This window comes from Talaromyces amestolkiae, assembly GCF_001896365.1.
Source record: "Talaromyces amestolkiae strain CIB chromosome Unknown scaffold11.1, whole genome shotgun sequence".
NCBI classification, from domain to species: Eukaryota; Fungi; Ascomycota; class Eurotiomycetes; order Eurotiales; family Trichocomaceae; genus Talaromyces; species Talaromyces amestolkiae.
Window position 1 is genome coordinate 22,133 of NW_024468047.1, and position 25,694 is coordinate 47,826.

At 47.2% G+C, this 25,694-nt stretch overlaps 7 protein-coding genes across 7 annotated transcripts; 5 read left to right on the top strand and 2 right to left on the bottom strand.

The window, feature by feature from the left end:
* Window positions 1-655: 655 nt before the first annotated feature.
* Window positions 656-2,210, top strand: BHQ10_005981 (uncharacterized protein; the record flags this gene model as incomplete). The annotated part of the gene is made up of 3 exons (XM_040878516.1): window positions 656-803; window positions 857-2,048; window positions 2,114-2,210. The coding sequence occupies 3 exons, from the start codon at window positions 656-658 to the stop codon at window positions 2,208-2,210; spliced, it is 1,437 nt and encodes a 478-aa protein (XP_040734485.1).
* Window positions 2,211-2,835: 625 nt separating this feature from the next.
* Window positions 2,836-5,079, bottom strand: BHQ10_005982 (uncharacterized protein; the record flags this gene model as incomplete). The annotated part of the gene is made up of 5 exons (XM_040878517.1): window positions 2,836-3,616; window positions 3,680-3,760; window positions 3,811-3,900; window positions 3,979-4,644; window positions 4,703-5,079. 5 exons carry the CDS (start codon window positions 5,077-5,079, stop codon window positions 2,836-2,838), a joined length of 1,995 nt encoding a protein of 664 aa, XP_040734486.1.
* Window positions 5,080-5,650: 571 nt separating this feature from the next.
* On the top strand, window positions 5,651-7,291 carry BHQ10_005983 (uncharacterized protein; the record flags this gene model as incomplete). Its single annotated transcript, XM_040878518.1, has 4 exons — window positions 5,651-5,761; window positions 5,819-6,007; window positions 6,076-6,281; window positions 6,388-7,291. 4 exons carry the CDS (start codon window positions 5,651-5,653, stop codon window positions 7,289-7,291), a joined length of 1,410 nt encoding a protein of 469 aa, XP_040734487.1.
* Window positions 7,292-8,926: 1,635 nt separating this feature from the next.
* On the bottom strand, window positions 8,927-10,132 carry BHQ10_005984 (uncharacterized protein; the record flags this gene model as incomplete). The annotated part of the gene is made up of 2 exons (XM_040878519.1): window positions 8,927-9,857; window positions 9,924-10,132. The coding sequence occupies 2 exons, from the start codon at window positions 10,130-10,132 to the stop codon at window positions 8,927-8,929; spliced, it is 1,140 nt and encodes a 379-aa protein (XP_040734488.1).
* Window positions 10,133-10,664: 532 nt separating this feature from the next.
* On the top strand, window positions 10,665-12,006 carry BHQ10_005985 (uncharacterized protein; the record flags this gene model as incomplete). Its single annotated transcript, XM_040878520.1, has 5 exons — window positions 10,665-10,783; window positions 10,852-10,890; window positions 10,957-11,152; window positions 11,204-11,301; window positions 11,355-12,006. The coding sequence occupies 5 exons, from the start codon at window positions 10,665-10,667 to the stop codon at window positions 12,004-12,006; spliced, it is 1,104 nt and encodes a 367-aa protein (XP_040734489.1).
* Window positions 12,007-13,436: 1,430 nt separating this feature from the next.
* On the top strand, window positions 13,437-19,480 carry BHQ10_005986 (uncharacterized protein; the record flags this gene model as incomplete). Its single annotated transcript, XM_040878521.1, has 7 exons — window positions 13,437-13,500; window positions 13,559-13,914; window positions 17,315-17,959; window positions 18,014-18,165; window positions 18,216-18,389; window positions 18,440-18,796; window positions 18,850-19,480. 7 exons carry the CDS (start codon window positions 13,437-13,439, stop codon window positions 19,478-19,480), a joined length of 2,379 nt encoding a protein of 792 aa, XP_040734490.1.
* Window positions 19,481-23,117: 3,637 nt separating this feature from the next.
* Window positions 23,118-24,106, top strand: BHQ10_005987 (uncharacterized protein; the record flags this gene model as incomplete). The annotated part of the gene is made up of 3 exons (XM_040878522.1): window positions 23,118-23,289; window positions 23,341-23,814; window positions 23,865-24,106. The coding sequence occupies 3 exons, from the start codon at window positions 23,118-23,120 to the stop codon at window positions 24,104-24,106; spliced, it is 888 nt and encodes a 295-aa protein (XP_040734491.1).
* Window positions 24,107-25,694: the final 1,588 nt, after the last annotated feature.

A 25,694-nucleotide genomic window follows, 5' to 3' on the forward strand; every position in this document is an offset into this window, starting at 1 on the left:
GAATGCACTGCTGGTTTTGCAATTTTCGCGAGAAGGAAAGGTCGATCATTTTGATCTCGCGCCTTTCTTGGAATACACCAGTTTGCTCGGCTGAAAATTGCGTGATTGCTGTAAATGCGATAGATGTTCTGCATGGTACAGTAAAGGCATCTCATTGAATCATTGAATCATTGCTACTGGTTCCGACGATAAGAAGCATAGGATTAGTTACAGTTCGTAATTTGTAACACGTGGATCAGACCCTAATCAAGTTGGTAATTTCGCGTGAACATTTGGCCCTGTCTGGCCATCGGTAAGCTCCGCGACAACCATACATCCCCACCTTCGCGTGGCTATCGGCTGGCTTCCCGACAACTACCAGTACTAACAAGCCACCGAACAACCATTCAGGCAGCACACCGCCGCCCACCCAGCTAGCCCGCAACCCACCAGCTGTAAAATCCTTATGAAAGTGAACTTACGTGCACTTTCATTAGAATCACGCCTTCTGGTCCTGATAGATGATAGCTGTGAATGCATTGAGAATTAGCAACGACGATGGGAGTATATGGTGCCATCTCGAGCCTCTTTGGAGAGGCTTCTGGATTGCTGGATACCGAACAATTGCACCACAAGTCACAGATTAAACGATTTCTGCCAATTCTGAGCATTCACAATGGCTAACCGCCCGTGGTGGAAAATCCAATGGTTTGCCGGTGTTGAATCACCGAGAGAGAGGAAATTGGTTGTCAAGCTCGATCTTCTGATCGTGCCGTACGTCTTTCTCGCGTATTGGGTTGGGTACATTGACCAATCTAATATCAGTATGACAATCCAACAACGATGATTCATAAGGCGAAATCTAATGAGGGAACAGACAATGCATACGTTTCGGGGATGAAGGAAGACCTGGGATTGTACGGCAATGAGCTCGTCCAATTTCAGACCATGTACACCGTGGGGGCTGTCATAGGCCAACTTCCCTTCATGTACCTTCTCACCCATGTTCCGCTTCAATGGTTGATTCCGGCTGCAGACATCCTTTGGGGCATCTTCACCCTGCTACAGTTTCGCGCGACGAGGCATGCGGAAGTCATGGGATACCGTTTCCTTGTCGGCTTCTTCGAGGCTGCATTCTATCCTTCAGTTCACTACATGTTCGGGTGCTGGTACCGAAATGATGAGATTGCTCGTCGTGCGGGCCTTTTCTATAATGGCACCAATTTAGGTGTGCTTACCGCGGGACTGATCCAGGCTGGGACATCTGCCCGTCTTAATAATGTCCATGGCTTAGCTGGTTGGCGGTGGATGTATATCATATGTGCAGTCATCACTATTCCAATAGGCATACTCGGCGTCTTCATTATCCCCGGCACACCGGCTATGCCAAACCGGCTGGTTCTAAGTCAGGAGGACATTGATCTTTCGACCTCGCGCTTGGAGTCAGCCGGCCACACGACATCCGAGAAGTTTCAGTTGAAAACAGTAAAGAGAGTCATAAGGAATCCAATCTTCTGGGCACTTCTAGTTATCATGACCTTGTTCTGGAACTCAGGTGGAGCTCAAGGTAGCGGAGCTTATCTGTTGTGGCTAAAGAGCTTGAACCGTTATTCCGTCCCCAAGATCAACGAGCTGGGAACACTGCAGGCTGTCTGTGGCATTTTCTTTGTTCTCTCGACCGCCTTTCTCTCTGATTTACTGGTTGGACCTGTCTGGGCACTCACAATCGGGCAAACCTTCAATATAGCGGGCCTGATCATTCTGCTTATTTGGAATGTCCCGGAAGGAGCCAAATGGTTTGCATTCATGACTAACTTTGCGGCAGCATCAACGTCCACCATTGTCTATGGCTGGGTAAATCATATTATGAGACACTCTCCAGCCCAGCGAGCGGTCACTCTCATACTCGGAACTGCTTGGGCGCAGTCATCGACAGCTTGGATTGGACTTCTTACCTATCCTACTGTAGAAGCGCCAAGATTCAAGAAGGGTTTTTCCTTCGGTATCGCTGTGTCAATCACTTTAATTCTACTATCGCACCTACTGGGCTGGTGGCTAAAATCGCACAAGTAATAAGCCTTCCAATGACTTGATATCAAGCTTTTATTGTGTATTCGTGCTAATATGGATTCAGAACACTCGAGGTCGACGAGGAACACGTTACAGATGCGAATGATGACTCCAGCGGCTCAGATAAGGCTTCTCACACAGTTGCGGTTCAGAAAGTTTAATCAAACAGAGACTAGTTGGTACAGTGGAGGTCTGGATGCACAAGATTCTACACGGCAGTTCCACTGCGTGATTCAGAGCTCGAAGTGAATAGCCTAGATCTCTACCTTGACGCGTTTAGTTACAATTTCGGGTTAGTTGTTCAGCTTTCGATTTTTGGCAAACTCCAAGCATGTCTTCGATTCCGCTTACTAGAATGCATAAATATTATTAATCATAATAATGATAATATCATCATTGGCTTTAAATTGACCACACGGCTCCTAGGTGTACTCCATTGTCCATTATAGCCTTTACATTTATGCGATCTACTGCTTTGTGAATGCCTAAAATTAATGGCAGAGAGACACTACATTAAAGGATAAAAATAGCTGGCTTCTATTTAGGAGTAAAGCGGTTGATCACGATAGAAAATAGCTACTCAGCTTCACAGCCCTTAGGCTAACTAGTCGTTACTGACACACCAGCTCTGAACGCGGCATTCAATAACACGGCAAGCGCAGCTTTCCTCGCTGCTGAACATCTACTCGAGTGACAAGATATGTTCAAACTTGCCAAATCTTTAACATCTATATTTCATTTTCTCTGGGGCGGTGGCTCGCCATGCGATAATATGTATGTTCGAACCTACAGCTTCAGGGCTTGGTCGATCAGGGTCATCAGACCTGCTCCGCCACCACGATTTGAATTCCAGTATGGCTGCAAAATCTCTAGCCCAGTAATCACACGAGCCCTCCAATTCGGCGGGATCTGAAGCTCTTGTGCGCCAGCAAGCTTTCTGTCTCGCTGGGCTTTCTCTGCTGCGGCAAATCGCAGGCAAGACCCAGTTAAGCTTCGTAGCTGGAACCAAGTCCCATGATGGAGCTTCCTGCTCAAGCGCAGAATCTTCAAGTACGAGAGCCGTAGGTTCTCAGAAGCTATTGCGGCCACTTTGCTCCGAAGCAGCTCGTCGTATCCCTGAAAATCTTCCAAGGGAAAATCCGTGCATATCCGTAACAAGGGCCGGTAAGTCAGTTCAAGACTCGACAGGTAACGCTGCCTTAATACTACAGTCATCAGATCATTTACTTCAGGCAGATTGAAATCTGTAGAAATCTCAAATTGGAGCCGAGTTGGCAAGGATGAACGCCACTCGAAGATTTGTGCCTCAAATAACTCGGTAGTATGTATCATTTGCGCAACGTCTGCCGGCTGGATGTTGTCAAAGTCATAAACATGACACTTCAGGAGGTCATTAATGATGTGGCGTATGGCAATCTCTGCCAGGTAGTAATACCAGCCGAGCTCGCTATCAATCGAGACTCGGCGAATGCTTGGATCTTCTAAGTTTGGTGGTGATGGAAATGGGCGAAGCACCTCGTAATCCTCCAGCACAGAGGGAGGGAGAACTAATTCAGTGCGCAATTCGCTTAGGCAAAAATTAGAAGCACGAACGACAGGCTCCAGTGACACTAAAGGCGAACGGACATACCAGGTGGATTTCCAAATTGCGAACCCGAGAGCTTCTTTGACGTTGATTGACCCTAAGTGAATACGACCAGGAGATGGATCGCTATTGTCCTCGTCAGCAAGACATTTTCTTCTCTTGGATAGGATGCTCACTTCCGCATGACCGTGCAGAACAACGCGCTTGCCGCATTGCTAAAGTACTTCCAGGCCTGAAGAGGCTGAAAATTGAGCATGTGCCATACCCTGTTGCTGGGTTAGCTCTGAAGAAACTGAGCAGTGGAGTGAATCAATGCCATATGGCCCCCACAATGGCGCCCTTACCCTGCTAGGTATAGACACTGCACCGCCGTAATATCGTTCCGATCAAGGGCAAAGCCTAACCGCTTGGATGCAACATTCCAGTACCCGACAGCCAGGTTTGGATCACTGTCACGTGGAAATTCGTGCACATCGAATCCGCCGGGGCCACTGGGTGATTCCGGTGACGCCAGCAGCTCGGTAATAGCACCGATTGCGCATACCAGTGCCGCGAGGCAAGTCTCAAGCGACCAGTCGAACCCATTTTCAGCCACCTGGAGGATCAAGTTGTGCAATGTAGCAAGATGCAATATGGGGCTTAAAAGGTTTACGCTATGTATATACTTCAATTCCAGGCTAGTCAGGAGCCTAATGTCGGTACTTGGCATTGTGTGGTCGATAGTAGGTGGCGGGTTGGATTCAGGATATATATTGCTTGTTGCTAGAATATGGGGCTGAAAGATGCGCCATTGCGCAATCTTCTCAATGCTTTGGATTCGGCTGAGAGAGACTGCTGGCCGAGGCTCTGGTGTGGTAAAGGAACCTGGAATAATGGAAGGGGGCGCGCTGACTCCGCTGCCTGCGAGTTCCTCGAAATCACCAGCCAACACCTGCGCAGTCGGTGGCTTCAGCACGATCTCCCGAAGCTGATTGAGTGCCTGCAGAACTTCCCGCCCAAAGACATGGCAGCTGGACAGCGATTATTTAGCGGTTTTTCTTTTGAAATTATTGGAGAGTCACTACTGACCAGGAGTTAGACTCTGCCTCATACAGACAAGGCTCACCAATCTTGAGACAGTAGCCGCAGCTTGGCCGCCCGTTGTCACATTTTGTTTTCCGCGAGCGACATTTCTGGCAGGCAACTGTTCCCCGCGTACGGGGGGGTTGGGCTTCGCTTGTAGGAAGCGGCCGTTGCGGCGCCGTCGTGGATACATCTTCAGCAAATTGATTGATATCGTCACGCGACATATGCCCAATCTCCAGATCGACGGATGACCAGGGCATATCGGGCACGGAGGCTGCCGCTTCGATGCGGCGGATTTTGCGAGGCCTCTGGTCTTCTGATGACACATCTTCAGATTCTCTTGGTGAGGTTGACCTATCATCGATCGCAAGCGACATCATCTCGACGTTCCATCCGTTCGAATAGAGATGGCCTGCTTGTCGTCGGAGCTCCGCGACGTTGGGTCCCTTTTATATCGCCTAATGTAAACATGTGTACGGAAGTCGATTTGGCCCACCTTGGCACAGTCTGATTGTGCTGGAATCTCTCTTTTTGCCACGGATAAAACATGCTTATACGCAGGAAAAGTGTATTTTGCATCACAAGATTGTGTGGCATTAACGACTCAACAATGCGCTCGAGGTCTGGATAGTTGGTACGTGTCGGCCACCGTACAAATACTCCACGATTGCCCAATCAGCCCGCGCTACGGTCGATTGCGTCAATTCTCTCCTGGATTCGCTCACGGAGCCGGCAAAGAATCGCGAATAGCGTCAATCGCCCCGGATAGGTCGGATTCTTTCATCCGACCGCCAGTAGCGATAATCCAAATGCAAATCCCATATGCTGGATCTGGCCAATTACGTATAAGTACCAGTTGAGACTTCCTCGAACAGGAGAGCGTGATGCGCTGATGAAGACACCAATTCTGAAATTCATCACCCTAAGCTGTCGGAGTGGGTAAATGGCATTATGGCGACTCAAGATAACTCAGGGCCTGAAAATAGGGCGCTCAAGAAGCAGATTCTGCTGAATGCCTTTGACATGTCAACAGTAGGCCATCTCTCGGTCGGTCATTGGAAAGTGTGTAGAGCCCTCTCCAAGATTCAGACCCAAAAACAGATGTTGATGTGGTGACAGAATCCGACTGATAGATCGGCAACAAAGCGCAAACTGGCATACTGGGTCGAATTAGCTAAACTTCTCGAAAGAGGCGGAATCAGTGGGCTGTTCCTTGCGGATACGAATGGAGGATTCGATATCTATGGCGGAAGCGTGGAAGAGAGCATCAGAAGGGCCGTTCAGTGGCCGGTGACTGATCCTGCTATTGTACGCAACGAATTCTGTTTCCCTGTCCTACTGCTCGAGAGACGGAGGATGCTTACGGATTATTGTAGCCAATTACGGCCATGGCGGCGGTGACAAAGAATCTGACATTCGGCATCACAGTGTCTACGTCTTTTGAGTCCCCTTTCGTTCTAGCGAAGCGATTCTCAACCCTAGATCATATGACGGATGGGCGCATCGGTTGGAATATTGTCACATCGTGGAAAAAATCGGCCTTCAACGCCATTGGCATGGAACCGATTGAGCATAATCAACGGTATGCGCAGGCTGACGAATATATGAGGGTTTTGTACAAGTTCGTCTTATCATTCTCCTTAGTCTCCTCGAATTATGAAGTTTGACTGACATCAGAGCTCGATTAGACTGTGGGAAGGCTCATGGGCCGATGATGCGCTACAACCTGACCCTGCTGCCGACACTTACATTGACCCTTCCAAGGTCCGGCATATCAATCACAATGGAAAGTATTACAAATTGTCCMCCCGCCACATAGTAGATCCTTCCCCTCAGCGAACCCCTTTTCTATTCCAGGCAGGCGCGTCTGCGGAGGGGATCGATTTTGCAGCCACCCACGCAGAAGGCATTTTCGTCTCGTCGCCTTCACCCGAGCTACTGCGAGCACAAATTGAGAAAAACCGGAAGGCTGCCGCCGAAAAGGGGCGCGACCCACGCTCCTTGAAGTTCTACCTCTCCTTTACCCCCATCTTGGGTAAGACGGACGAGGAAGCCCATGAAAAGTTTCGGCAGCTCAAGAAAAATGCGAGTCCCATTGGCGGCTTGGTCCTTTTTAGCGGATGGACTCGCATTGATACGGCTAAACTTCCGCTCGATGAGGATATCAGGAAGTTGGATTCTGACGAAGCCAGGAAGCTATGCAACATTTTCAAGCCTACAGACGAAACCCCCGTCTGGACGGCTCGTCTTATCGGCGAAAAAGCTGCCATGAGTGCCATCTCACCCTCCGCTGTTGGATCCCCAGCAACGGTAGCAGATGTAATGGAGAATTGGATTGAGATTGCGGATCTGGACGGTTTTAATCTTGGATATGTCACGTCTCCCGGTTCATTTGAAGATGTCGTAGAATTGCTAGTGCCAGAGCTTCGACGACGCGGGATCTATCCTGACGTTGTTGAGTCAGGATTGACAGCGCGGGAGCGTGTCTATGGAAAGGGCCAAACTCGTTTAAGGGATGACCATGTCGGGAGCAAGTACAAGTATGAGACATATCAAGAGGAGGATCTGGATGTTGTAGATAGTCAGAGATGACAAGTGGACAAATAGACGCTAGGAGCACCCATGACTTGACTATTTTAAACACTAGCTAACAGCCGAACTTGGCCCCCTGGATTCTCAGTTCTCTGCTACATCTGAATATGGGATCCACTTTCATCAGTAGAATACGTACATGTATAGAGTGGAGACAAAACTAAAGGGACACTTGGCTGGGAGCAGATATATAGCCCTACACCCTCACCTCGGGGTTCCTTCGATCTAGTAAATAGCCAAACCCCTACCTACGAGCTTCCTGCACAAACATTATTCACTTCTACTATTACCTGCTCTTTTCCAACCTGCAAGCAACTACATTCTACCAGCTACCAAACCTAGTATCTAGGTCAAAGCGAGGATGCCCGAATCGAAAATTATTTCAAGTGCAAACCCTAAGGTCTCCCAGGTCACGACAACCTTCACTGGCCAGGTGCTTTCTAATATTATGCATCTCGACAAAAGCTCTGGGATTGCCAATGTTACATTCACGCCATGTGCTCGGACGCATTGGCACACGCATGTGGATGGGCAGATGATTCATGTGCTCTCCGGCAGTGGATGGATTTGTGACAAAGGGGGCAGAGCCAAACGGATTAGGGCTGGCGACACTATTTGGGCATCGCCTGGGACAACTCATTGGCACGGGGCCGATGATGAGACTTGCATGACCCATCTTGTTATGGTGACTGGAGAAACGAGCTGGCATGAGCCTGTTACTGATGAAGAGTACAATGAACGGGAAGAATGAGAAGACATGTAACGTAGAATAATTGGCCTAGCGGTAACAAATAATATACATTAGGCTCCGGGTACGCCAAGGAATTATCAGTGCTGTAAATTCGTAGGCTAGATAGTGCACTACTATGCACTTTTTAAAATCGTGTCTCTCTTCATAGATCATATTCCTTTTTTGGGGGACTCCTCGGAGCAGTATCTTCCAATGATTTTTAGATGAGATTGTGTCTAGCTATATTCTGTTGCAGCTTTGTATAGTGCGCTCAGCTTGGTGTGCTGATATGTAACGCTCTGGGTTTTTGTGGGAGCCCTACCTAAACCCGGAGATAGTCACCTTTCCGCAGGTTCTCACAAAGTCTGTTGTTTCTATAACTTCCAGCTAGGCACCAGTGAGAGCTGGGTTAATTATACAGAAAAGACTTTATCGAGCAGCCTCGATGGCTCTTTTCTTGGTCCTTTCTCCATGCTTCTGTGTCAGTTTACTCGTACACCGGTATGTAATAGAATATCAGATTGAGCACCGTCACAGATACACCAAGAGGCTGTCACAAATTTGGGCTCTGTAGGTCGAACCATCGCTGGTTTTTGTAGAAGTTTATGCTGATTGATCTTATAAATTGTTATTCAATATTTCTAATTAGCGTGATCACTATTCGAGTGCAATGTAAATGTTTGCAGATCCAATATGGGTTCACTAGGAAACTTTCAAGGGTTGCGACCAGAGTCTACAATAGATTGATCGGCAGATCATAGTTAATCCAAGACTGTGCTGGGCAGTGATGTGATCTCGAGAGGCTTTCTAGAAAGGCTCTTCTGCATGATGGTCAGGCACACCGCAGAGCCTTATGTAAGAAATTAGAGTCTAACAGTGATTCTCAGCCCATCTAGCAACATGAATCATTCTACGAGTTCGGGCAAGATTGGGTGTATATCTTCGAGGTAATCAAAAAATCCGCGCACATTGGCAGTGCGAATATCACCAGGTCCTTTGGGTCCACGATTGGTGTCTCCGCTCAAAAAGTTGTGTGGAAAGCCGATATCAAATGGGTAGGCGGACTCAATATCGGCAATATCCTGGCTTGTTAAGCGCAGACTCAGAGCCTCGATGTTTCCCCGTATATGATCTAATTTTCGGCCACCCAAGATTGGAAAGACGTATAGTGACTTGTGCAGCACGTACGCCAGAGCAATCGATGTTATGTCCACTCCCTTGCGATCGGCGATCTTTTCCAGCTGTTGCGAAACCAGAGCCTCGCGGCCATTATTCATCGAGGGCATATTTCGACCACCTTCTTTGATTTGATCCTTGGGTTTGAAAAGACCGCGGCCAAGCGTGCCCCATGGAGCCAAAGCCATGCCTTCAGCCCGACACATAGGGATGATGTCTCTCTCGAAATCCCGATCAGCCGCGGACCACCGGCCCTGATACACTGAGAACTGCCTGAGTCCATGCTGTCTTGCATATTCGTTGCATTTGACCACAATCCAGGCCGGTGTATCCGAAATGCCCAGGTACAAGACCTTGCCTGAAGCAACTAGGTGATTCAGTGACTGCATGATTTCAGGTATATCTGCAGTCATGTCCCAAAAGTGGAGGTAAAGGAGGTCAATGTAGGTCGTCTGGAGTTTCTTGAGGCTCGCTTCAACAGCTAGGTGCAGACTCTTGGTACCATTTCCTCCAAAGTTGGATTGTTGACGGTGTGATTCCGACCTAGACTTAAAATTGCCCGTGTACTTTGTCGCCAGGACAAACTCATCGCGTCGATTGGTCTTGGACAGCCATTCTCCCAGCCATTTCTCAGACTCCTCTCCTTGGTAGCTCGAGGCTCTAGATATTGAATAAAAATCTCAGTTACTGGCATGTAAAAACCCGAGATCTAGAATTCATCCTTACGTGTCTAGGAAATTCCCTCCTTGCTCGTAGAAGAAATCGAGAATCTCAAACGCGGTCTCTTTTGTGCACTCACCCAGTGAGTCGTTCATCACACCCCCAAAATTCATTGTCCCCAGGCATATCGGGCTAACAAAAACTCCGGCAGTCGGAGCCAGCAGTCGGTGACGGCCAAGCAGGCTCTTGGGAGTTCGCGCGGTGGGTGGTGCCATTGCAATACCTTCCATAAATCGGGTTGAACATTTTCTAAAGGTGACGCTCTCTGGAATAAGTTGTCCAAATGCTGACTATGACTAGGGCTTTACGGCAGGKGAGGAGGCATTAGCCAGCTGGTTCGGCTGGGATAGGKGGACCACCCGCATCGCGGAGCAGGCCGACGTGGAAAATTAGCAACAATTGCGTGATGAATGATTAATTATAGGGTTCAGAATCCACATCGCGGAGTTGAGCCGATGTGGATTTCTGGCAGGGATATTGTGGGTATGGTCTTTAAAGTTGGAATCTAATGTCGCGTGCAATTCGCGGGTTTCGTGGAATTCGACCTCAGAAGCAGGTTGCGCAATTGCTTCACTTAATTCTAGGTTGTAGGTTGGCGTCTGTCTCTAGAATCGGCGAGATATCTGTTTAACAACTGCAGTTGCGGTGGGACATACTAGAAGCATCGCACACATAAGAGGTGATCCCGACCAGGAACATAAGACTGTGTCAGCTCTGGAGAGAATCCAATAACAAATTGAATGAGAAATGTCGACTCTTGCAACTACAGAAGAACCAGCGGAGTGTAACGTTGGTCACTCGCTGCTGCGCAACAAGGCAGATACCTCACCACCGACCGACAACACTGCAATCTCGCCTCTTGAATTGTATGTGCAAGACAGGAGTGGATATTTGCAGGGTGAATGGCTCAAGGCTAACACTATGGTTATGACAGATATGGTCTTCCCTACTGGGGCAACGAGAATGGAAAAAAGTATAGATGCAGCGTTCTCCACTTTGTTACAAGTAGAGTCGAGAATTAATACGGATGCAATCACAGGATGGCGCCTCTTGAGCTCTTCGAGCACTATGAGCATGGCAAGGATGCGGATCCCAAATTCAGGTCCCTGCTGAAAGAAGGCGTCAAGATATCCGATATTACCAAATCGATAGGCGCTGAGGTTACAGGAGTTCAGCTCTCTCAGCTGGAGAACAAAGGAAAGGATGAACTCGCTCTCCTCGTGGCACAGAAGAAGGTATGCTACTTTGAGAAGTCTGACTGGGAATACCTAGCTGACAGATTGAAGGTTGTGGTGTTCCACGATCAGGACTTTGCCACTATTCCAATCCAGCAGGCTGTTGATTTTGCGAGCTATTTCGGCAGGCTACATGTCCATCCAGTCAGGTAATCACTCTCAATCTTATAAGGCCGCCTTTGGCCGCTACTTAGTGCCCCAGGGCTCACTTCTCCTGCAGCGGTGCTGTTCCTGGCTTTCCCCAACTCCACATGGTCTACCGGGGGCCCAAAGATGTAGGTCACGATGAATTACTCAAGGCGAGAACGACATCCATTTCGTGGCACAGTGATGTGAGCTATGAATTGCAGCCTCCGGGAACCACCTTCTTATTTGCCATTGAAGTCCCTGAGAGCGGCGGAGACACTTTATTTGTCAACCAGGTCAAAGCTTATGAACGACTCTCCCCCGAATTTCGAGAGCGATTGTCCGGGCTCAAAGTCGTGCATTCCGCGCATGAGCAAGCTCAGCAAGCTCTGCGGAATGGTGGACAGTTGAGGAGGGACCCAATCACTTCTGTGCACCCTCTCGTTCGAACTCATCCGGCAACAGGTGAGAAAGCGCTTTACATCCAACCCCAGTTTGCTCGCTCAATCGTGGGTTACAAGAAGGAAGAAAGCGATGCGCTGCTGAACTTTCTCTACCAGCATATCGCCTTAAGTCAGGATATTCAGTGCCGCATCAAATGGACTACCCGCTCCGTTGTTGTGTGGGACAACAGGGTCACAGCTCACTCAGGGTTGGTGGACTGGGAGGGACCTCGATTCAGATATATTGCTCGCTTGGCATCGCAAGCTGAGAGACCAACTGAATAAATTCTACCCTGACAAAGTAAGAGCATTATACTCCTAAAGCATGCTATAGCATATCAAGCCTATACATGTACTACACCTATGAGTCTTCCGAGAGCGGTGATATTGTAACATTAGTAAACCTACATGGGTGTATCATGCCCCAGCTGTCTCTGAAAATGTTAGAAAAAAGTGAATGTCAATTGAGAAGGAGCATGTGTCCATGAAAGGATATATCGAACAGTGAGTAGCTGATTGTGCTTAGTGAGCGAAAATACGGACTCAAATTCGGTTATGTGATGATGCTGAGCTGCTCAGGGAGTGTGAGCCTGGACTGAAATCTACGTAGTGAGCGGGACCATAAGCGCCCTCACAAAAGCGGCGGCAGCAAGAAAAGAAAATCCCCGCTTGGCAGGAAAAATCATGTACGTAGTAACCTACGTACCTAAGTCTGGCCCTGATCCAGGCTCGTGTTGGTAACACACCAATTTTTCATATGGCACTGCACGTGGTATATGTATACAGACAAATTGACACCCACGTACCTGGTCCTTACAATAAAATCTTTTCCTGCAATGCCCCGTAGTCCCCATTATCTCATTGTACTTATTTTGTCGATAATTAGCCCCCAAAACCAACACGCCCCAGAAACCCACAAAGCTTACCAACATCCATGGTCCTTAAAATAGATCACAACTACTACGATTTATCTTCAAATTCTATTTGTCAAAATATACGCGGCTCTGGTTCACCTGCTTAGCTTCGTCTATTCAATCATTGAAACCACCAGACCTTGAGCCTTTTCATCCTCCGCCGTCTGAATTACTCTTGTGAAAATACAAGCAAAGAGTCAGGCATTTCGTTCGTATTTTTGTTTACCCAAATAATCTGTAGTTTCAAATTTCTTCCGGCATCTTACGCCTTTCAAGATGAGTTTTCATGACGCGGCGATCATGCCCTTCACGGTTCTATTGCATAAATCATGTTATACTCGATGCCCACTTCTTTCCTCAATAGAATTATTTCCAACATCCTATCCCGGCTTTCAGACTCTCAATTGGAGCGACATTAAAACATTTCGACTGTTTTGGCAATGGCAGATCCCGCTTCAGATCCATCGAGTCGACGTAAATCCGAAATATGGGTCATGAATAACTTCATTTCTAGGATCCGTTGTCTATCAGCCAACATTGTGAAGATCAGTTGTTGGTTTTCCACTCCTCTACTCAAATATCATGTAACGTGAGTTTTTTGTGTGCTTTATATTGAATCAAAAGTCAAATTTCTGCAACGGAGATGATCAGGTTTCTGTATAAATAGAGGCCTCCGGTCGAGAGTATTTGGAGATCAGTATCATCAATCAATCTGAAAGAAAATCCTTTCACCAAAGAACACTCTTGCCCTATTTCATTACCAAAGACCCCTTTAATCCCAAAATCAATTCCATCTTCACAATGCGCGTCCTTCAAGTCGTGGCCGTTTTGACCAGTCTCCCAATTCTCGCGACTGCATGGGAAGGTAAGCTCACTGAAGCCCATACACCGATGATGTGATGTGTTAAACTGAAAAATTCAAGTCTATGTTTATGACAACGTCGACAACTGCGAGCCAACCGACGACTCAAACTACAAACACTTTCAAGGCACCGTCGATGGAACAGGCTGTGTCAACATTGGCGCAAGTAGTCCACCATCAGGAGTTACGTGCTCTCTGTATACCAACGGTGGAAAAGCCGACCCTGCCGCTTGTGATGGCACGGACATGAAGGCCGACTCTGCCCTGATCAGTGAAATTACAGACGTTGGCTCAAAGACAACTTGCTATGGATGCGTGTTTTTTGAAGCCGCAGATTGCAATCAGAATACCTGGATCGTAGTTGGCGATGCTCAATGCCCGGATCTCGGTGCTAATCCAGCTATGTCTTTCCGCTGCGTAAGTGCTCATGGTCCTACAGGATTGGTTTCAAATATTCTGACTTTGTTGGTCTTGTAGTCGCAATCGACGTCTGTTGATGGTTGCCAGTGATCCCTGAAGCGGGTTTCGGACAACGCCATTGCGATCAACGTTGACATCTGTTATGATCTCTATTCCAAATACTACATAGAGATTCCAATGTACTATCAGATATTTGAGGTTCTTCTGTAATTAGAAAATTTGATTCAAGGAAGAATTGAGAGGATATGAGGAATTATCAATCAACATGACATGGCATGACATATCAAATGTGGATAGTTTTTAGTTCTATTCCAACAGGAAGAGTGTGTCAATGGTCTCTTATTTACCCTCGCTATGTTCTGAAGTTACCAGGTGTACATCGTATTAATGAAGTAACAAAGTACGCAACTGCATTTTGACCGCGTAGTCAAGTCCGCACACGATCCGCAGAAACGCAGTAAGATCTCGTCATCATATGCAAAAAGATATGCACGAAGGGATTCTGAGACTGCAGACTTTGTTCCACGAATAGAGAAAGGCCGGCTTCGTGCTGGGATTAGCGGATTTCACGCGGAGTAGTCATCTCCTTCGATCGTGAAACCGAAATATCAATATATTGACCTTTTTCGGCTTGTAGAGACGTTTTAGGCTGCAGGTCACTGACCCAATTATGTACCTAATCTAGTCAGGCAGAAGGAAACGGAAATGCAACAGCGGGAGGCGCGTCCCGCATAGCTATATTTCGATCCCGACTGGATACAGAGTCGAAGCTAGTTTTTGGGATGCAGTCTATTTCGCTTACAACAACCCAATCTCGATTCAAGTACAGTCGAAAATGGCGAATAATTAAGCATCATGTCTCAAGAATTATTCTGTGCATTTGCCATGTAGTGTATGTGCGCCCAAAGCATCGGCCCGTTCCGGACAGCGGAGCTAAGCCAACAGCTGACGTATGTAGTATCTATTTGACACCGTTGATTCATTTCTTGCTGTCGAGTTGGCTAGAGGATGATTTTTCTTCGAAGTGGGTAGCTTGCACGCTAAGCGCGTCTTGTGAATCATTTTTTAAGTCTATGTTTACGAACTTCAACACATTAGCCTACTCAAGGTACTGCGTTATTGAAAGGAGGGTATAGGTATAGTGTAACAATGTAACTAGGTTACGTGGGATGTTAATTCCTGAGGCACCACGGTATGTCGCCGTGATCTGGCTCGGATTGGCGGAATGCCTGTTGAAGATAAATGCATGGGTTCCCAACTGGATCGTTCCATTCTGCAAGATTTTCCTACACGTAAACTTTTCCAACATAACGGAGTGCTCTCGTGATCTGAACTGCATTCTATCGCCCTTGTCCAATTTTTTGACACGTCCCATTTTTTTTTTCCTGCCTGCCGCTTATAGAGAGGTGCGGTGTAGGGCGACTAATCATGATTCAAGGATAGCGAAGAATCTACCTAGTGATTTAGCAGTGCATATGCCAGAGGAATTACATTGACATGCCTATTCGAGCGGCCCAGCTGCGGCCGTATGCACGTAGTAAACGTCAATCCTGGCATTTCAAGTTTGATACTGCACCTAGCTGTCGGTATACACTTTTATACGAGGCGTACAAGTACATACTTGAGTCTACCTATTAAGCAAGAAAAGGGTTAACAAGAAACTTCAATGACTTTTTATTCTTTTTTTTTTTTATTTTTTATTTTGGCTGTCTCCATATCGTAAGTTGCAGAAGGTACGCGCGAAGGACCTCGAAGGATTCACCGTCTCATGCCCCGTCGCTCCCCCACTTGATCACTACTTCTCGGCACCATCACATCGCATAATACTCCGTGAATAGCTAGCTACCTATAGAGAATGTCAAATGCGGTGTGCAGTAGTAACCTTGGTCGAGCCGAAGGAGACCAAAATTAACCCGATGAGGTCAACACGCAGGAAGTAACTCCCAACCCAATGAAAATGATTCGCCTAGACTCCATTTCGACGTGGGCCATACCAGAAAATGAAATAGTTACAAGTCAACATAGTTGAGCCCAGTTTTTTTTTTTGGCGCTCAAGTTTCGGGATTTGCGAATGGATGGGTTCTTCTTTTCGAGATGAGTGGATCGTCTCGTCGATTCTAACCTGGTTTGGGTCTTTTTCAAGACGCTGACTGACGATTAGACTGATTCGGTCACTATCGGCGTTTTGCGGTTTTCACCCCTCGAATATCTGTACCTTTCGATTTTCTATTTTCTTGTTTTAGTTTACTTTGCACGGTTTTCGATTTCCGTATCCTTCTCAAAATCCTTTTCTTCTTGTGCCGCATCGGAAATAGTCTCGCATATCTCCAACGCACCATAATTTGTGGACAACTAAGACAGGGTCAAAAACAGGGAAACAAAAGCTTAACGACGACATAAGTCTCCCAGCGCTACGTATCAACCTGCCAGCTTGCGGAGTGCCGCACTTTGTTTTTTTGGTCAAATTTTGGCATTGCTTGCTAGGCTCGGTTATGGTCGGTTTTGATTGATTTTACTGCATTTGTTCGCGACTACATTAGGTACTTGGTGACGCTATCCTATCCCGCGCGCCATTCCTGTTATTTGTCACGAATAGGGATTCAGCCTGCATCTCTCGGGATATACCAAGCGAGGTGCATCGTCGTTTGTCTCATCATTCTCCTCACGGCTATAACTGGGCGATCGAATTAAGCTGTCAATTAGCGTCCGGCTCTAAATGTGTCGGTCTGAATAATTTGTTTTTCGTCGATTACCAACTGCATCACAACAACCACCTCACTTACCTGGGACAGCCTTGAATTTTGACAACAACCGGCAGAGCAGTGCCAATCCCTGGTCGGCACGACTTTCTTTTTTGTCGACTCTCAATCCGCGTACCTATATTCGACGGCCTATCAAACTCAGTGATCTGACATCACGCGGCGTCCGTACATGGATGTATATCAGAGCGGTGGTCTGAGCGTTTCGACAGGGCCTGAGTTGGTCGTATCCATGCTTTTCAGGAATACCAACCACTTGAAAAAAGCTATCTTGTTTTCATAGTTGGTTGCCTTATTCCAGCTTTTAACACAAGCTAATTGATGATAGATCTATCCTCTGACTCAACTCATGACTTAGAAATATGTCGGCCGATAGATCGAAACTGCACCATCTGGTGCCGGCTCCATGGAGTAACACTCCGGACGGTGAACGCAGTCAAACCGCAATGCCGCGACGCGTTCGACCTAAAAACGCATCTCGCGCATGCAACGAATGTCAAAAACGCAAAATCAAGGTTCGCACTACCTTTGGATTCTTTTGTTGTCAGTTTTCTGTTTCATACTTGTACAACGGGAATTCCAATGGACTAATAGTGACTTCTCACCTTCCCGTTTGGGTCTGTCATTTGGAAAAATAGTGTATCGGTTCCAATCCCTGTAAGAACTGCCATGAAAACTCTCTGTACTGCGAGATCAACGACGAGACGGATGGACGGCGGAGATTTGCCCTAAAACGAAAAGTCGAAGACCTCGAGCAGGATCGGCATTTGTTGTTGGGGTTGATTGAGGCGTTGCGAGATGACGGGTATCAGTCCACGCAGCTGCTCGCTTTGATTCGAAGCAATGCGTCCATCGACGATATTCGAGTCGCGGTAGGTAACCGGATGGAGAGACTGTCACATCCCGTGTCGGCGTCGGCACCGGAATCGTCGAGTTGGGGGGCGCCATCATCGTCAGCGTCGTCGATGAGTCCAATGCCATCGAGTACTGTCCAAATGGATATGCATGCATTTTCTTCAATGTCCGACACAAATCCGCGCAATTTTATGAACATCGACCGATTGACGGACATTCCTTTATTTGAGTTATCGGCTAGACCATGGACAGAGGCTACGACAGACAACGGATTCGTGTCTCATTTAGTATCTTTGTGGTTGACGTGGGATCATGTCGTTCGAAATTGGATTGACAAGGATTTGTTTATTGCGGCTATGAAGTCGGGAGATGTCAATTCTCCGTTTTGCTCACCGTTTTTGGTGAATATTATTTTATCGCAGGCTTGCGTTAGTTCATATCTATATACAGACCGAGGAGGATGGAACTGACATTTGATGCAGTGGTATTCGAGCTATCCGGAAGCATTCAGCAAACCGGACAACCTTAACTCGCGAGGACAGCACTTTTACAATGAAGCCAAAAGACATCTAGATGCGCTGGAGGGGAGGATCAATTTGACGACGGTGCAGGGGTTGGGCATCCTCTTTCTAAGGTACCTACTTACATTTTACATGGTTATAAACAGTGCCTAACTACAGATAGCACATGCCTGATGGGCAAAGATCGGATTGGCCACAATTACTTTTCTCAAACGATCACTTCCATACGCAATCTAGTTGCACGAGCGGATGAAATTATTGCGCAGGCAGGGCCACAGGCGGATGCGATGGAGCGATCCATAGGAATTTGCGTCCGGGGAATATTCAGTTTCTTCACGTATGTCCAACCGCAAAATCAAAGAGAATGCAGATATTGACGTGTAAAAGTCTCGCAGATCTCGCTCTACACACGCCAATCTCAATGCGACCGCCGAAAAGAGCATACCTACCTGTCGATCACGATCCCAAAGATACATGGATGACTTACCCGTATCGAAGTCAACCTGTGCCGGCACATCGAAATTGCGTACACAACCAGTCATTCGACCTACATCTCATCATGTACGAAGTCATTGAATTCTTCAACGCTGGAGAACAAGACGAACAGACACGAAAATCACGTTCTTATGCCGAAGTCGAGAGCGTTACAAAATCGTTTTACGAACGGCTGACAAGCTGGTATCATTCTTTGCCGGAGTGTATCGAAGAAGGACAGAGCTGGACTCCGGCAGTTTTGGGAATGCAGTAAGTATCTGTATGCCCTCAGGGCTAGACGTACAGGCTAACCATGGGATCAGTATGTCCTACCATATCTACATAATCACAATCTTCAGCTATCTCAAAGTCCACCCTTCTGCGCCCGCAAGCGCAGCATTATCTGTACAGCAACAATGTATTTCGTCCGCAATAGCTGTGCGCGACCTCATGAATACCTACCGCTCCAATTGGCGACGAATTGAACATCAGCCCGTGGAATACATGCAAATCACTACTGTTTGCCTGTTCGTCTTACTCGAAGATCTCGATGCTCCCGGAAGCAGCCAAGCGTTTGTCGAGCTTTTGGTGATAGCGCGCTCGATGGCTCGCCGATTCCAGCTTGCGAGAGGGATACTGAGACTAGTTCAATTATCGGCACGGGAGCAGAATATTGTCTTACCAGAGGAAGCGCAACAACTCTATAAGGAATTTGAGCTGGAATGGTACCGCACTGGAGGCGCTGAACAATTTAGTAGTTCTTATCCGAACTTTTCGCTTTCAATGCGATCGCTTGCGGCAAGTAATAGCTCGCCACCGGACGGCAGCGATGACGACGGCGACGGTGCGAAGCAAGGAAATGATAAGCGACCAGGCTTGACATGGAGTAGTGCTGAGATGGATTTGTTTTTGAAGAAATGGGATGATGTGTTGAAGCTTGATACTGAGATGTGACGAGACATGTCTTTGTTCCGCTACGTTGAGGTGGATGTCGTTGGCTGGCATTTGTATGGAAACACGTATACACACATATTCCGGGAGACTTGATGTTGTGTAACTCATAACACGTGAGCTTAATAAGGTGTACATGAATCAGACTGCATACTGCGATCTCTACTCAGGATGGAGAGTAGAGACGGGTCATGACAATCTCTTAAGTACCGGATGAGATCAGACCAGATTGATCTCATGATGCTCAAAGCTTCGAAAGACAACGATTCTTTGTCTGATATACCCTGTAATTGCCAAACACAACGTCGCAAGGCGTATATGCAGTATCAATGACCTTGTCAGATCTCGACCGTGCAATTTCATCACGGATGAGACTGCCTGCAGGATTATGAATCAGTAACTAATGACAGCCAATGGTTTTATGGTTCTCTTTGTTCTCGTCGCTAGATATGTATGCATTGATGATCTGTCGACCGCGGTCCTTGCGGTTCTTTGTCTGATGTGCTTGGCTTAGTAAGGGACGCAAAGCATATCCACCACGGAGTAGATATGTCGAATGCAAGTGCAAAATGTCGCGATGCGACCACCCAGGCAGTAAATCTATGCCGGTAAGTTGGTTACCGGTGTCAATTTGTGCGAGGGGTTTGTAAGGGGCACAAGTTTGACAAGCCCAATGGTCCGGAGAGGACATGACACAGCATAATTGATTGATAGAACTGTACCATTCCGCCGGAACAGACACTACCTACCACCAACCTCAAGGCATGATCGGCGATGGTATTAAGTAAGTATGACAAGTTGACAGCGAAGACGCTTGACCGATCGGGCCATGTTGCCGACTTAGTGCTACAGGGATGAAGGACTTATCAAGGGGCTTCCTGACTCAGTGACACCGTTTGAGCGCACAAACACGGAAGACTTATCCGGAGCCCTAGTTGGCAGTCTTGATCTCGCTTGTGAATGTTTGTCATTCGTATAACCGCTACTGCATAGATATGTGACTTGAGTTTTAACGTGGCTTGATAGAGTTGCGAGGATGCGTTTAAGTATAGTTCGCTCGTATACATTATTTTTTGTCCATGTTTGACGTCTGACCGCAATACCGAATCCCGTAATATGAGACGCATTTGAGTACTGTCAATACCCATACTTCCAATCCACGTGGTATATGCAGTGTACGTACGAGGATTCCGTCGTTCGAACTCGTTACACGGATCAAGCGTCAATGAACGATACTTCAGCGGAGGAGTTCGCCCGACGAGCAGGATTTGGCCCCTATGCGTTCGCTGTCCTGTCAAGGTGGGTGACTCTGAAGTTCATACGTCGTGGTGGAGAATGGGATGACTAGAAGGAACGATATTTCTTTTTCTCAAGGACGTACTCGTCCGTAGTGGTTTCAAAATGTCCGTACGGAGTAGAAGATATACTAGTCATAGTATGGGTATAGTAGTATTAGCACGCGAATTATATACTGTACTCCGTATGTGGGCAAGCTCCTTCCTAATCCAGCCGTGTTCCAGAGAACTGCCGGCCGGATGGAGCAGAGGCAGAGACAGTGTGATTGGCCAATTGCTGCGTGGCTGCGGGTCTTGGCGCAAGAAACTTGGAAGGAGCGAGGGCGAACCACGGTACGCATTGTGCTCATACATATTTTGTGCATATTTCCACCGTGCAATGTAGTACACAATTTACACTATGATACAGAGCATTACAAAGGAGTACACATTAGTTCGATGTTTACAAGTACCTGTACATGTATATGTACATGTACACGTCGTCCTGTATCACCGCTTGCTAATAGTACGTACTCGAACAGGGTTAGCCGAAAGAGCTTTGGCGATTCGCTCCTGGTGCGGTCGAATACCGAGCGTCCCGAGTACCGTACCAGTACTGTACTAAGTACTCCGTACTAAATTAGTGAAATGGCGAGGAAATGCACGTTGAGATCATCTGAAAATCATGAATAATTAATATTCCGGCACTGCGCCGATCATCTGCATGCCATACAGGCCTGACTCTACTTTGTAGTACAGTGTATCTTCTCATCATGGAAAATCGAACAACATAAGCACACAAAGAGGGAATAGACAGGGATTCTCAAAGAATGCGTGGCGATAAGGGCTTTGACTCGTCATCCCAGGAGACAATTAGAGTTTGTCGCGGCTTGTAATTTATGATTTGGTATGCTAGCGTATTTCGGTATTGTTCCGGCAGAATCTTCTCTCCTTTCTGCATTTTTCTGCTGGCAAGTTTGTCCGGAGACCGCCGTGGTACATACAACAACTGTGAGTCTACGACTGCTCTGGACTCTGCAAAGTCCACCCACAGCTTATTGCTTGTACTTCGAACACAGGTACGGAACACCGGAAACCAGTACGCACATACAGCGTGGGGTACGCTAACTTCCAAAGAGTTAGCACTCTCAGATGCGCCACATGGTTACTAACTTAGTAGGCCGGCCCGTGATTCTTTTTTGCTTTCTGCCATTCTCGCGATCTCATTCTGCCATCTGACCACAGGCTCCATGTACAGACACGCTGGCATCGCAATCCTGGAACTGACCGGTCACCTATTATTAATTCTTATCGTGATTCTCTGTTCTCGCCATCCCCAGCGTACGCTCTCTGCCCTTACTTGGTCTCCCCGGGAACTCTCTCTCATTGCACACCAGAAATTCTCTGTCCGTACGCCGTGTATACAGACACTTCGTTCGCTATCTGACGGTGGGACTACTAAACTATCTATCTCTATTCGCATCCGGCCAGCCCGTTTTGTCTCATTGTCCGGCCCAAATCCCCACTCTGTGATATTACGCCAGCCCATACTATCTTAGCCTATAGTCCAGTCCATATTGACTGCCTTGCCTCTGCGATCTAGAATTTTCTACTTTAACTTGCATTTCTCCCAAACCCCGACCATCTGGTATCGCTTCCTGCATTCTGCTCCTGTCGACCGTCGACATCAGCGATAATGATATCCAATCTCGACAACTGATTCTTTCACGGCCGCGCGACCGATCCTCTCCTTCGACCCTCACTCAGATTCCTCGTTTGCGCCGTTTCACCAGAACGGCACCAAAAGAACGTAAAAAATMCCTGATACCAAGCCGAGCCAGGAAACACGCATATTCTGTTTGTCCCTCGAAACATCGAACAAAGAAATCGCATTCTCCCCAACAAGACCTTCATTATTGCTATACCCCCGTACGCATCAAACAAGACAATCGGGACGGATACTGAGCAGAACAGCTAGGCGCATAGCAAACAACCAGAAAATCATCAGCGCTAAAGGGATATAAAAAGAATGCCTCTGGATATGGAGACATGACACACTCATTACCCTAAAAGCAGGACATTTCCTTCAATTTTCTTGTCTGCCACAAAGAGCCTTGCCGAATTCGTCCACTGCCGTTCTTTTTTCTGGTGCTGATTACTCACCTGCTTAATCCGTCAACCTGGGGCTGGTCATTGATCTCACCCTCTCATCACGCCAGGCCATTGATATACACGCTATTTCACTTTGCATCCTGCCTCCTGAGTTGCGAGTAGCATCACTAGTGTCGCAACTGTCGGTCAATCTTTGCTACTTTGCGGAGAGTCCATTCGCTCCAGCACTGTCAACGTTGGCCGCTTATTACAGAATGGCGACTACCATGGAGAAAGTATGGGAGATTGCGAAGAATGAGGCCAAGCTCTGCTATGGCTTCATTCGTCGCGATGTGTCCATGGGAATGCTTCCTATTCCCGTCTTCACGACCGCTTCTTTGCTCTATCGCCATGCGCCTACGGAGGAGATTATTATTGCGATTGCCAGTGCGTTACTTACCTCAACTTGCATATTGACTATCTACTAACGGCTTCAAGAAACCCTCGTTCTAGGACTCTTGTACCTCTACTCGTTTGTTGTGGGGAACCAAATATGTGGCGTTCAGGAAGATGAGATCAACAAGCCCGATCGTCCCATTGCGGCCGGCGCAACCAGTCTTAAGGCAGCGCGTATTCGCTGGGCCGTCTTGACAGTTCTCTACTTCTCCTACGGCTGCTATCTTCGGGTCGGAATCTGGTCTGCCATGTGGATTGCCATTTCGTTCGCACACAACTTTTTGTCCTTTGGCGATTTCGGTCCTACCAAGGACTTGTGCATCGGTCTTGGATGCGTTGCTCAGCTGACGGCTGCTTGGCTGATTGGTGGTGCGCCTTACGAAGTGGGATGGAACTGGATCAAGATCATCGCTCTCTACACACTATTTCCGATTCCTTTACAGGATCTTCGAGATGTCCCTGGTGATTTGGCTGTGGGTAGACGCACCACCCCAATCCTCATGGGCGACATGCCTTGTACGTTCTCCTCTATTCTGCTCTCTGCACCATTTTACTAATTTAGACAGGCCGCATCTACATCTCTATCGGAGTCTTCATCTCCCAATTCCTCCTCATAAAATACCGCATTCTGGATCATCGCCTCGACTGGTCCACCGTGGGCCTCTCTGCGGTTCTGGGCATTTTAGCCCTTATAGTCATTTTCCGACTTTTCGCGTTTCGCGACGTTAAGAGCGATCGTTTTTCGTATCGACTCTACACTGTGATTTACCTATTCCAGCCGTTGTCGGCATGCATCACGCTTCGGTAATTTCTTACTGTTCGTGCCTTTCATTTGCTGTTTAATCCAGCCTATTCGTCTTGATGATACCATGATCTCATCCTTTCTCTGTGCATTTTCTTTTCCACCTGGGAGACAATAGTCGCTCCGTCTCACACAATCTCTCAATTTTCTACATCTTCATCCAACATGTCGACCAGACAATGAACTGGCGAAATACACAAAATCTTGTACTATTGTGGGCGGCTCAATTGTCTTAGTGCTCTTGCATCGGTTTTAAACCGGCGGATTGTTATGATATCCATGTACGTAATTTCCTAATAGAGACAAATCTTCAAGATCAACGACTTGTTCGATATATTCCAGCTACGTCACCAACCGTGAAATTAATATACTGATCCCTGCGTTAATCACTGTACCCTGCATATTCGGGGAGAAACCATGTCTCACCCAGCCAATGCTTTTACAGAACGATAATAATATATGAACCCCTCATAGTCTAGAATCAAGGGCATCAAATAGAATTACCAACCAACAAAACAACCAACAAACTAACCAAATCTAGAATCTTCAATCAATTTCTCAATTTACGTACCTAGTGTATTTTTAAACCCAAAAGAAAAAATCTCCGGAGTGATGCACTAGCGCCAAGATTGATCGACGAGGTTTCGGTGCATTAGCTGTGCGACAGACCGTGCATCGATTGATGATCCATGCAAGTCAGAATTTGCACTTCAACGAGTCATGTGGTTTTCCGAGCTAAATCAGAATAGATCAGATAGCTATGGTGTATGTTCTGAGATAGAGTCAAGAATGTGACCGAATACATTTGTCGAAGTTGAATGGAATGTGCGCGGATGTGTGAAGCGACTCCCCCCGGGTGGCGCGGCTGATCATCTACTTTTTTTGGAGGCTCGCTTGGGACTGATTTGGAATTAACGTTGCATATGTACATAGTAGTGTGACAGATATTGTTCCGTGGAAGGAATGTGAAATGTTGAGATTGGGGTTGTTCCGGACTGCCAATTCTGGATTGTTCATGCAAGGTATGGCATGGCATGGCATGCATTTATAGTTGCACCTTGCACGCGCTAGTTTGAGTTACTTTGTAGCATTGTTGGCTCATAGTCTGCGTGGCTATGTAACAATAACTCAATTTTTTTATTATCTGCAACCTTCTCAATGGACCCAAGGTTGATCTATACCTCGTCTCTGTTAGGCATAGTTCGACTGGGAAAAATGTCGAAGTGATACTGGATCATTAAAATAAATACATCACTATGTATACATACCTGCTTATGCTCATAAAATAACCACAAGAACAGCATCCCCACAAACAAGGTATCAAACATGACTTAATCAAGACCCGACACGCCGCTTACATTTCCGACAATACCGCCGTTAGATGCCATGTCTAGTACAATGCCGTATCTGTGAGGTCTTGGTCTGGTTCGAACGCGATACCGACTGGATGACAGCTGGGTCAACTGATGATATTTGTGACATTGAGGGTCCTGGAAATCTATCTCTTGGATTTCGCCGTCGGGACTCGCTTGGGTTGCGCGCGTATGGGCACAAAGGACTTGGCAGTTGCAGAGTCCCAGGCTGGATGTTGAAG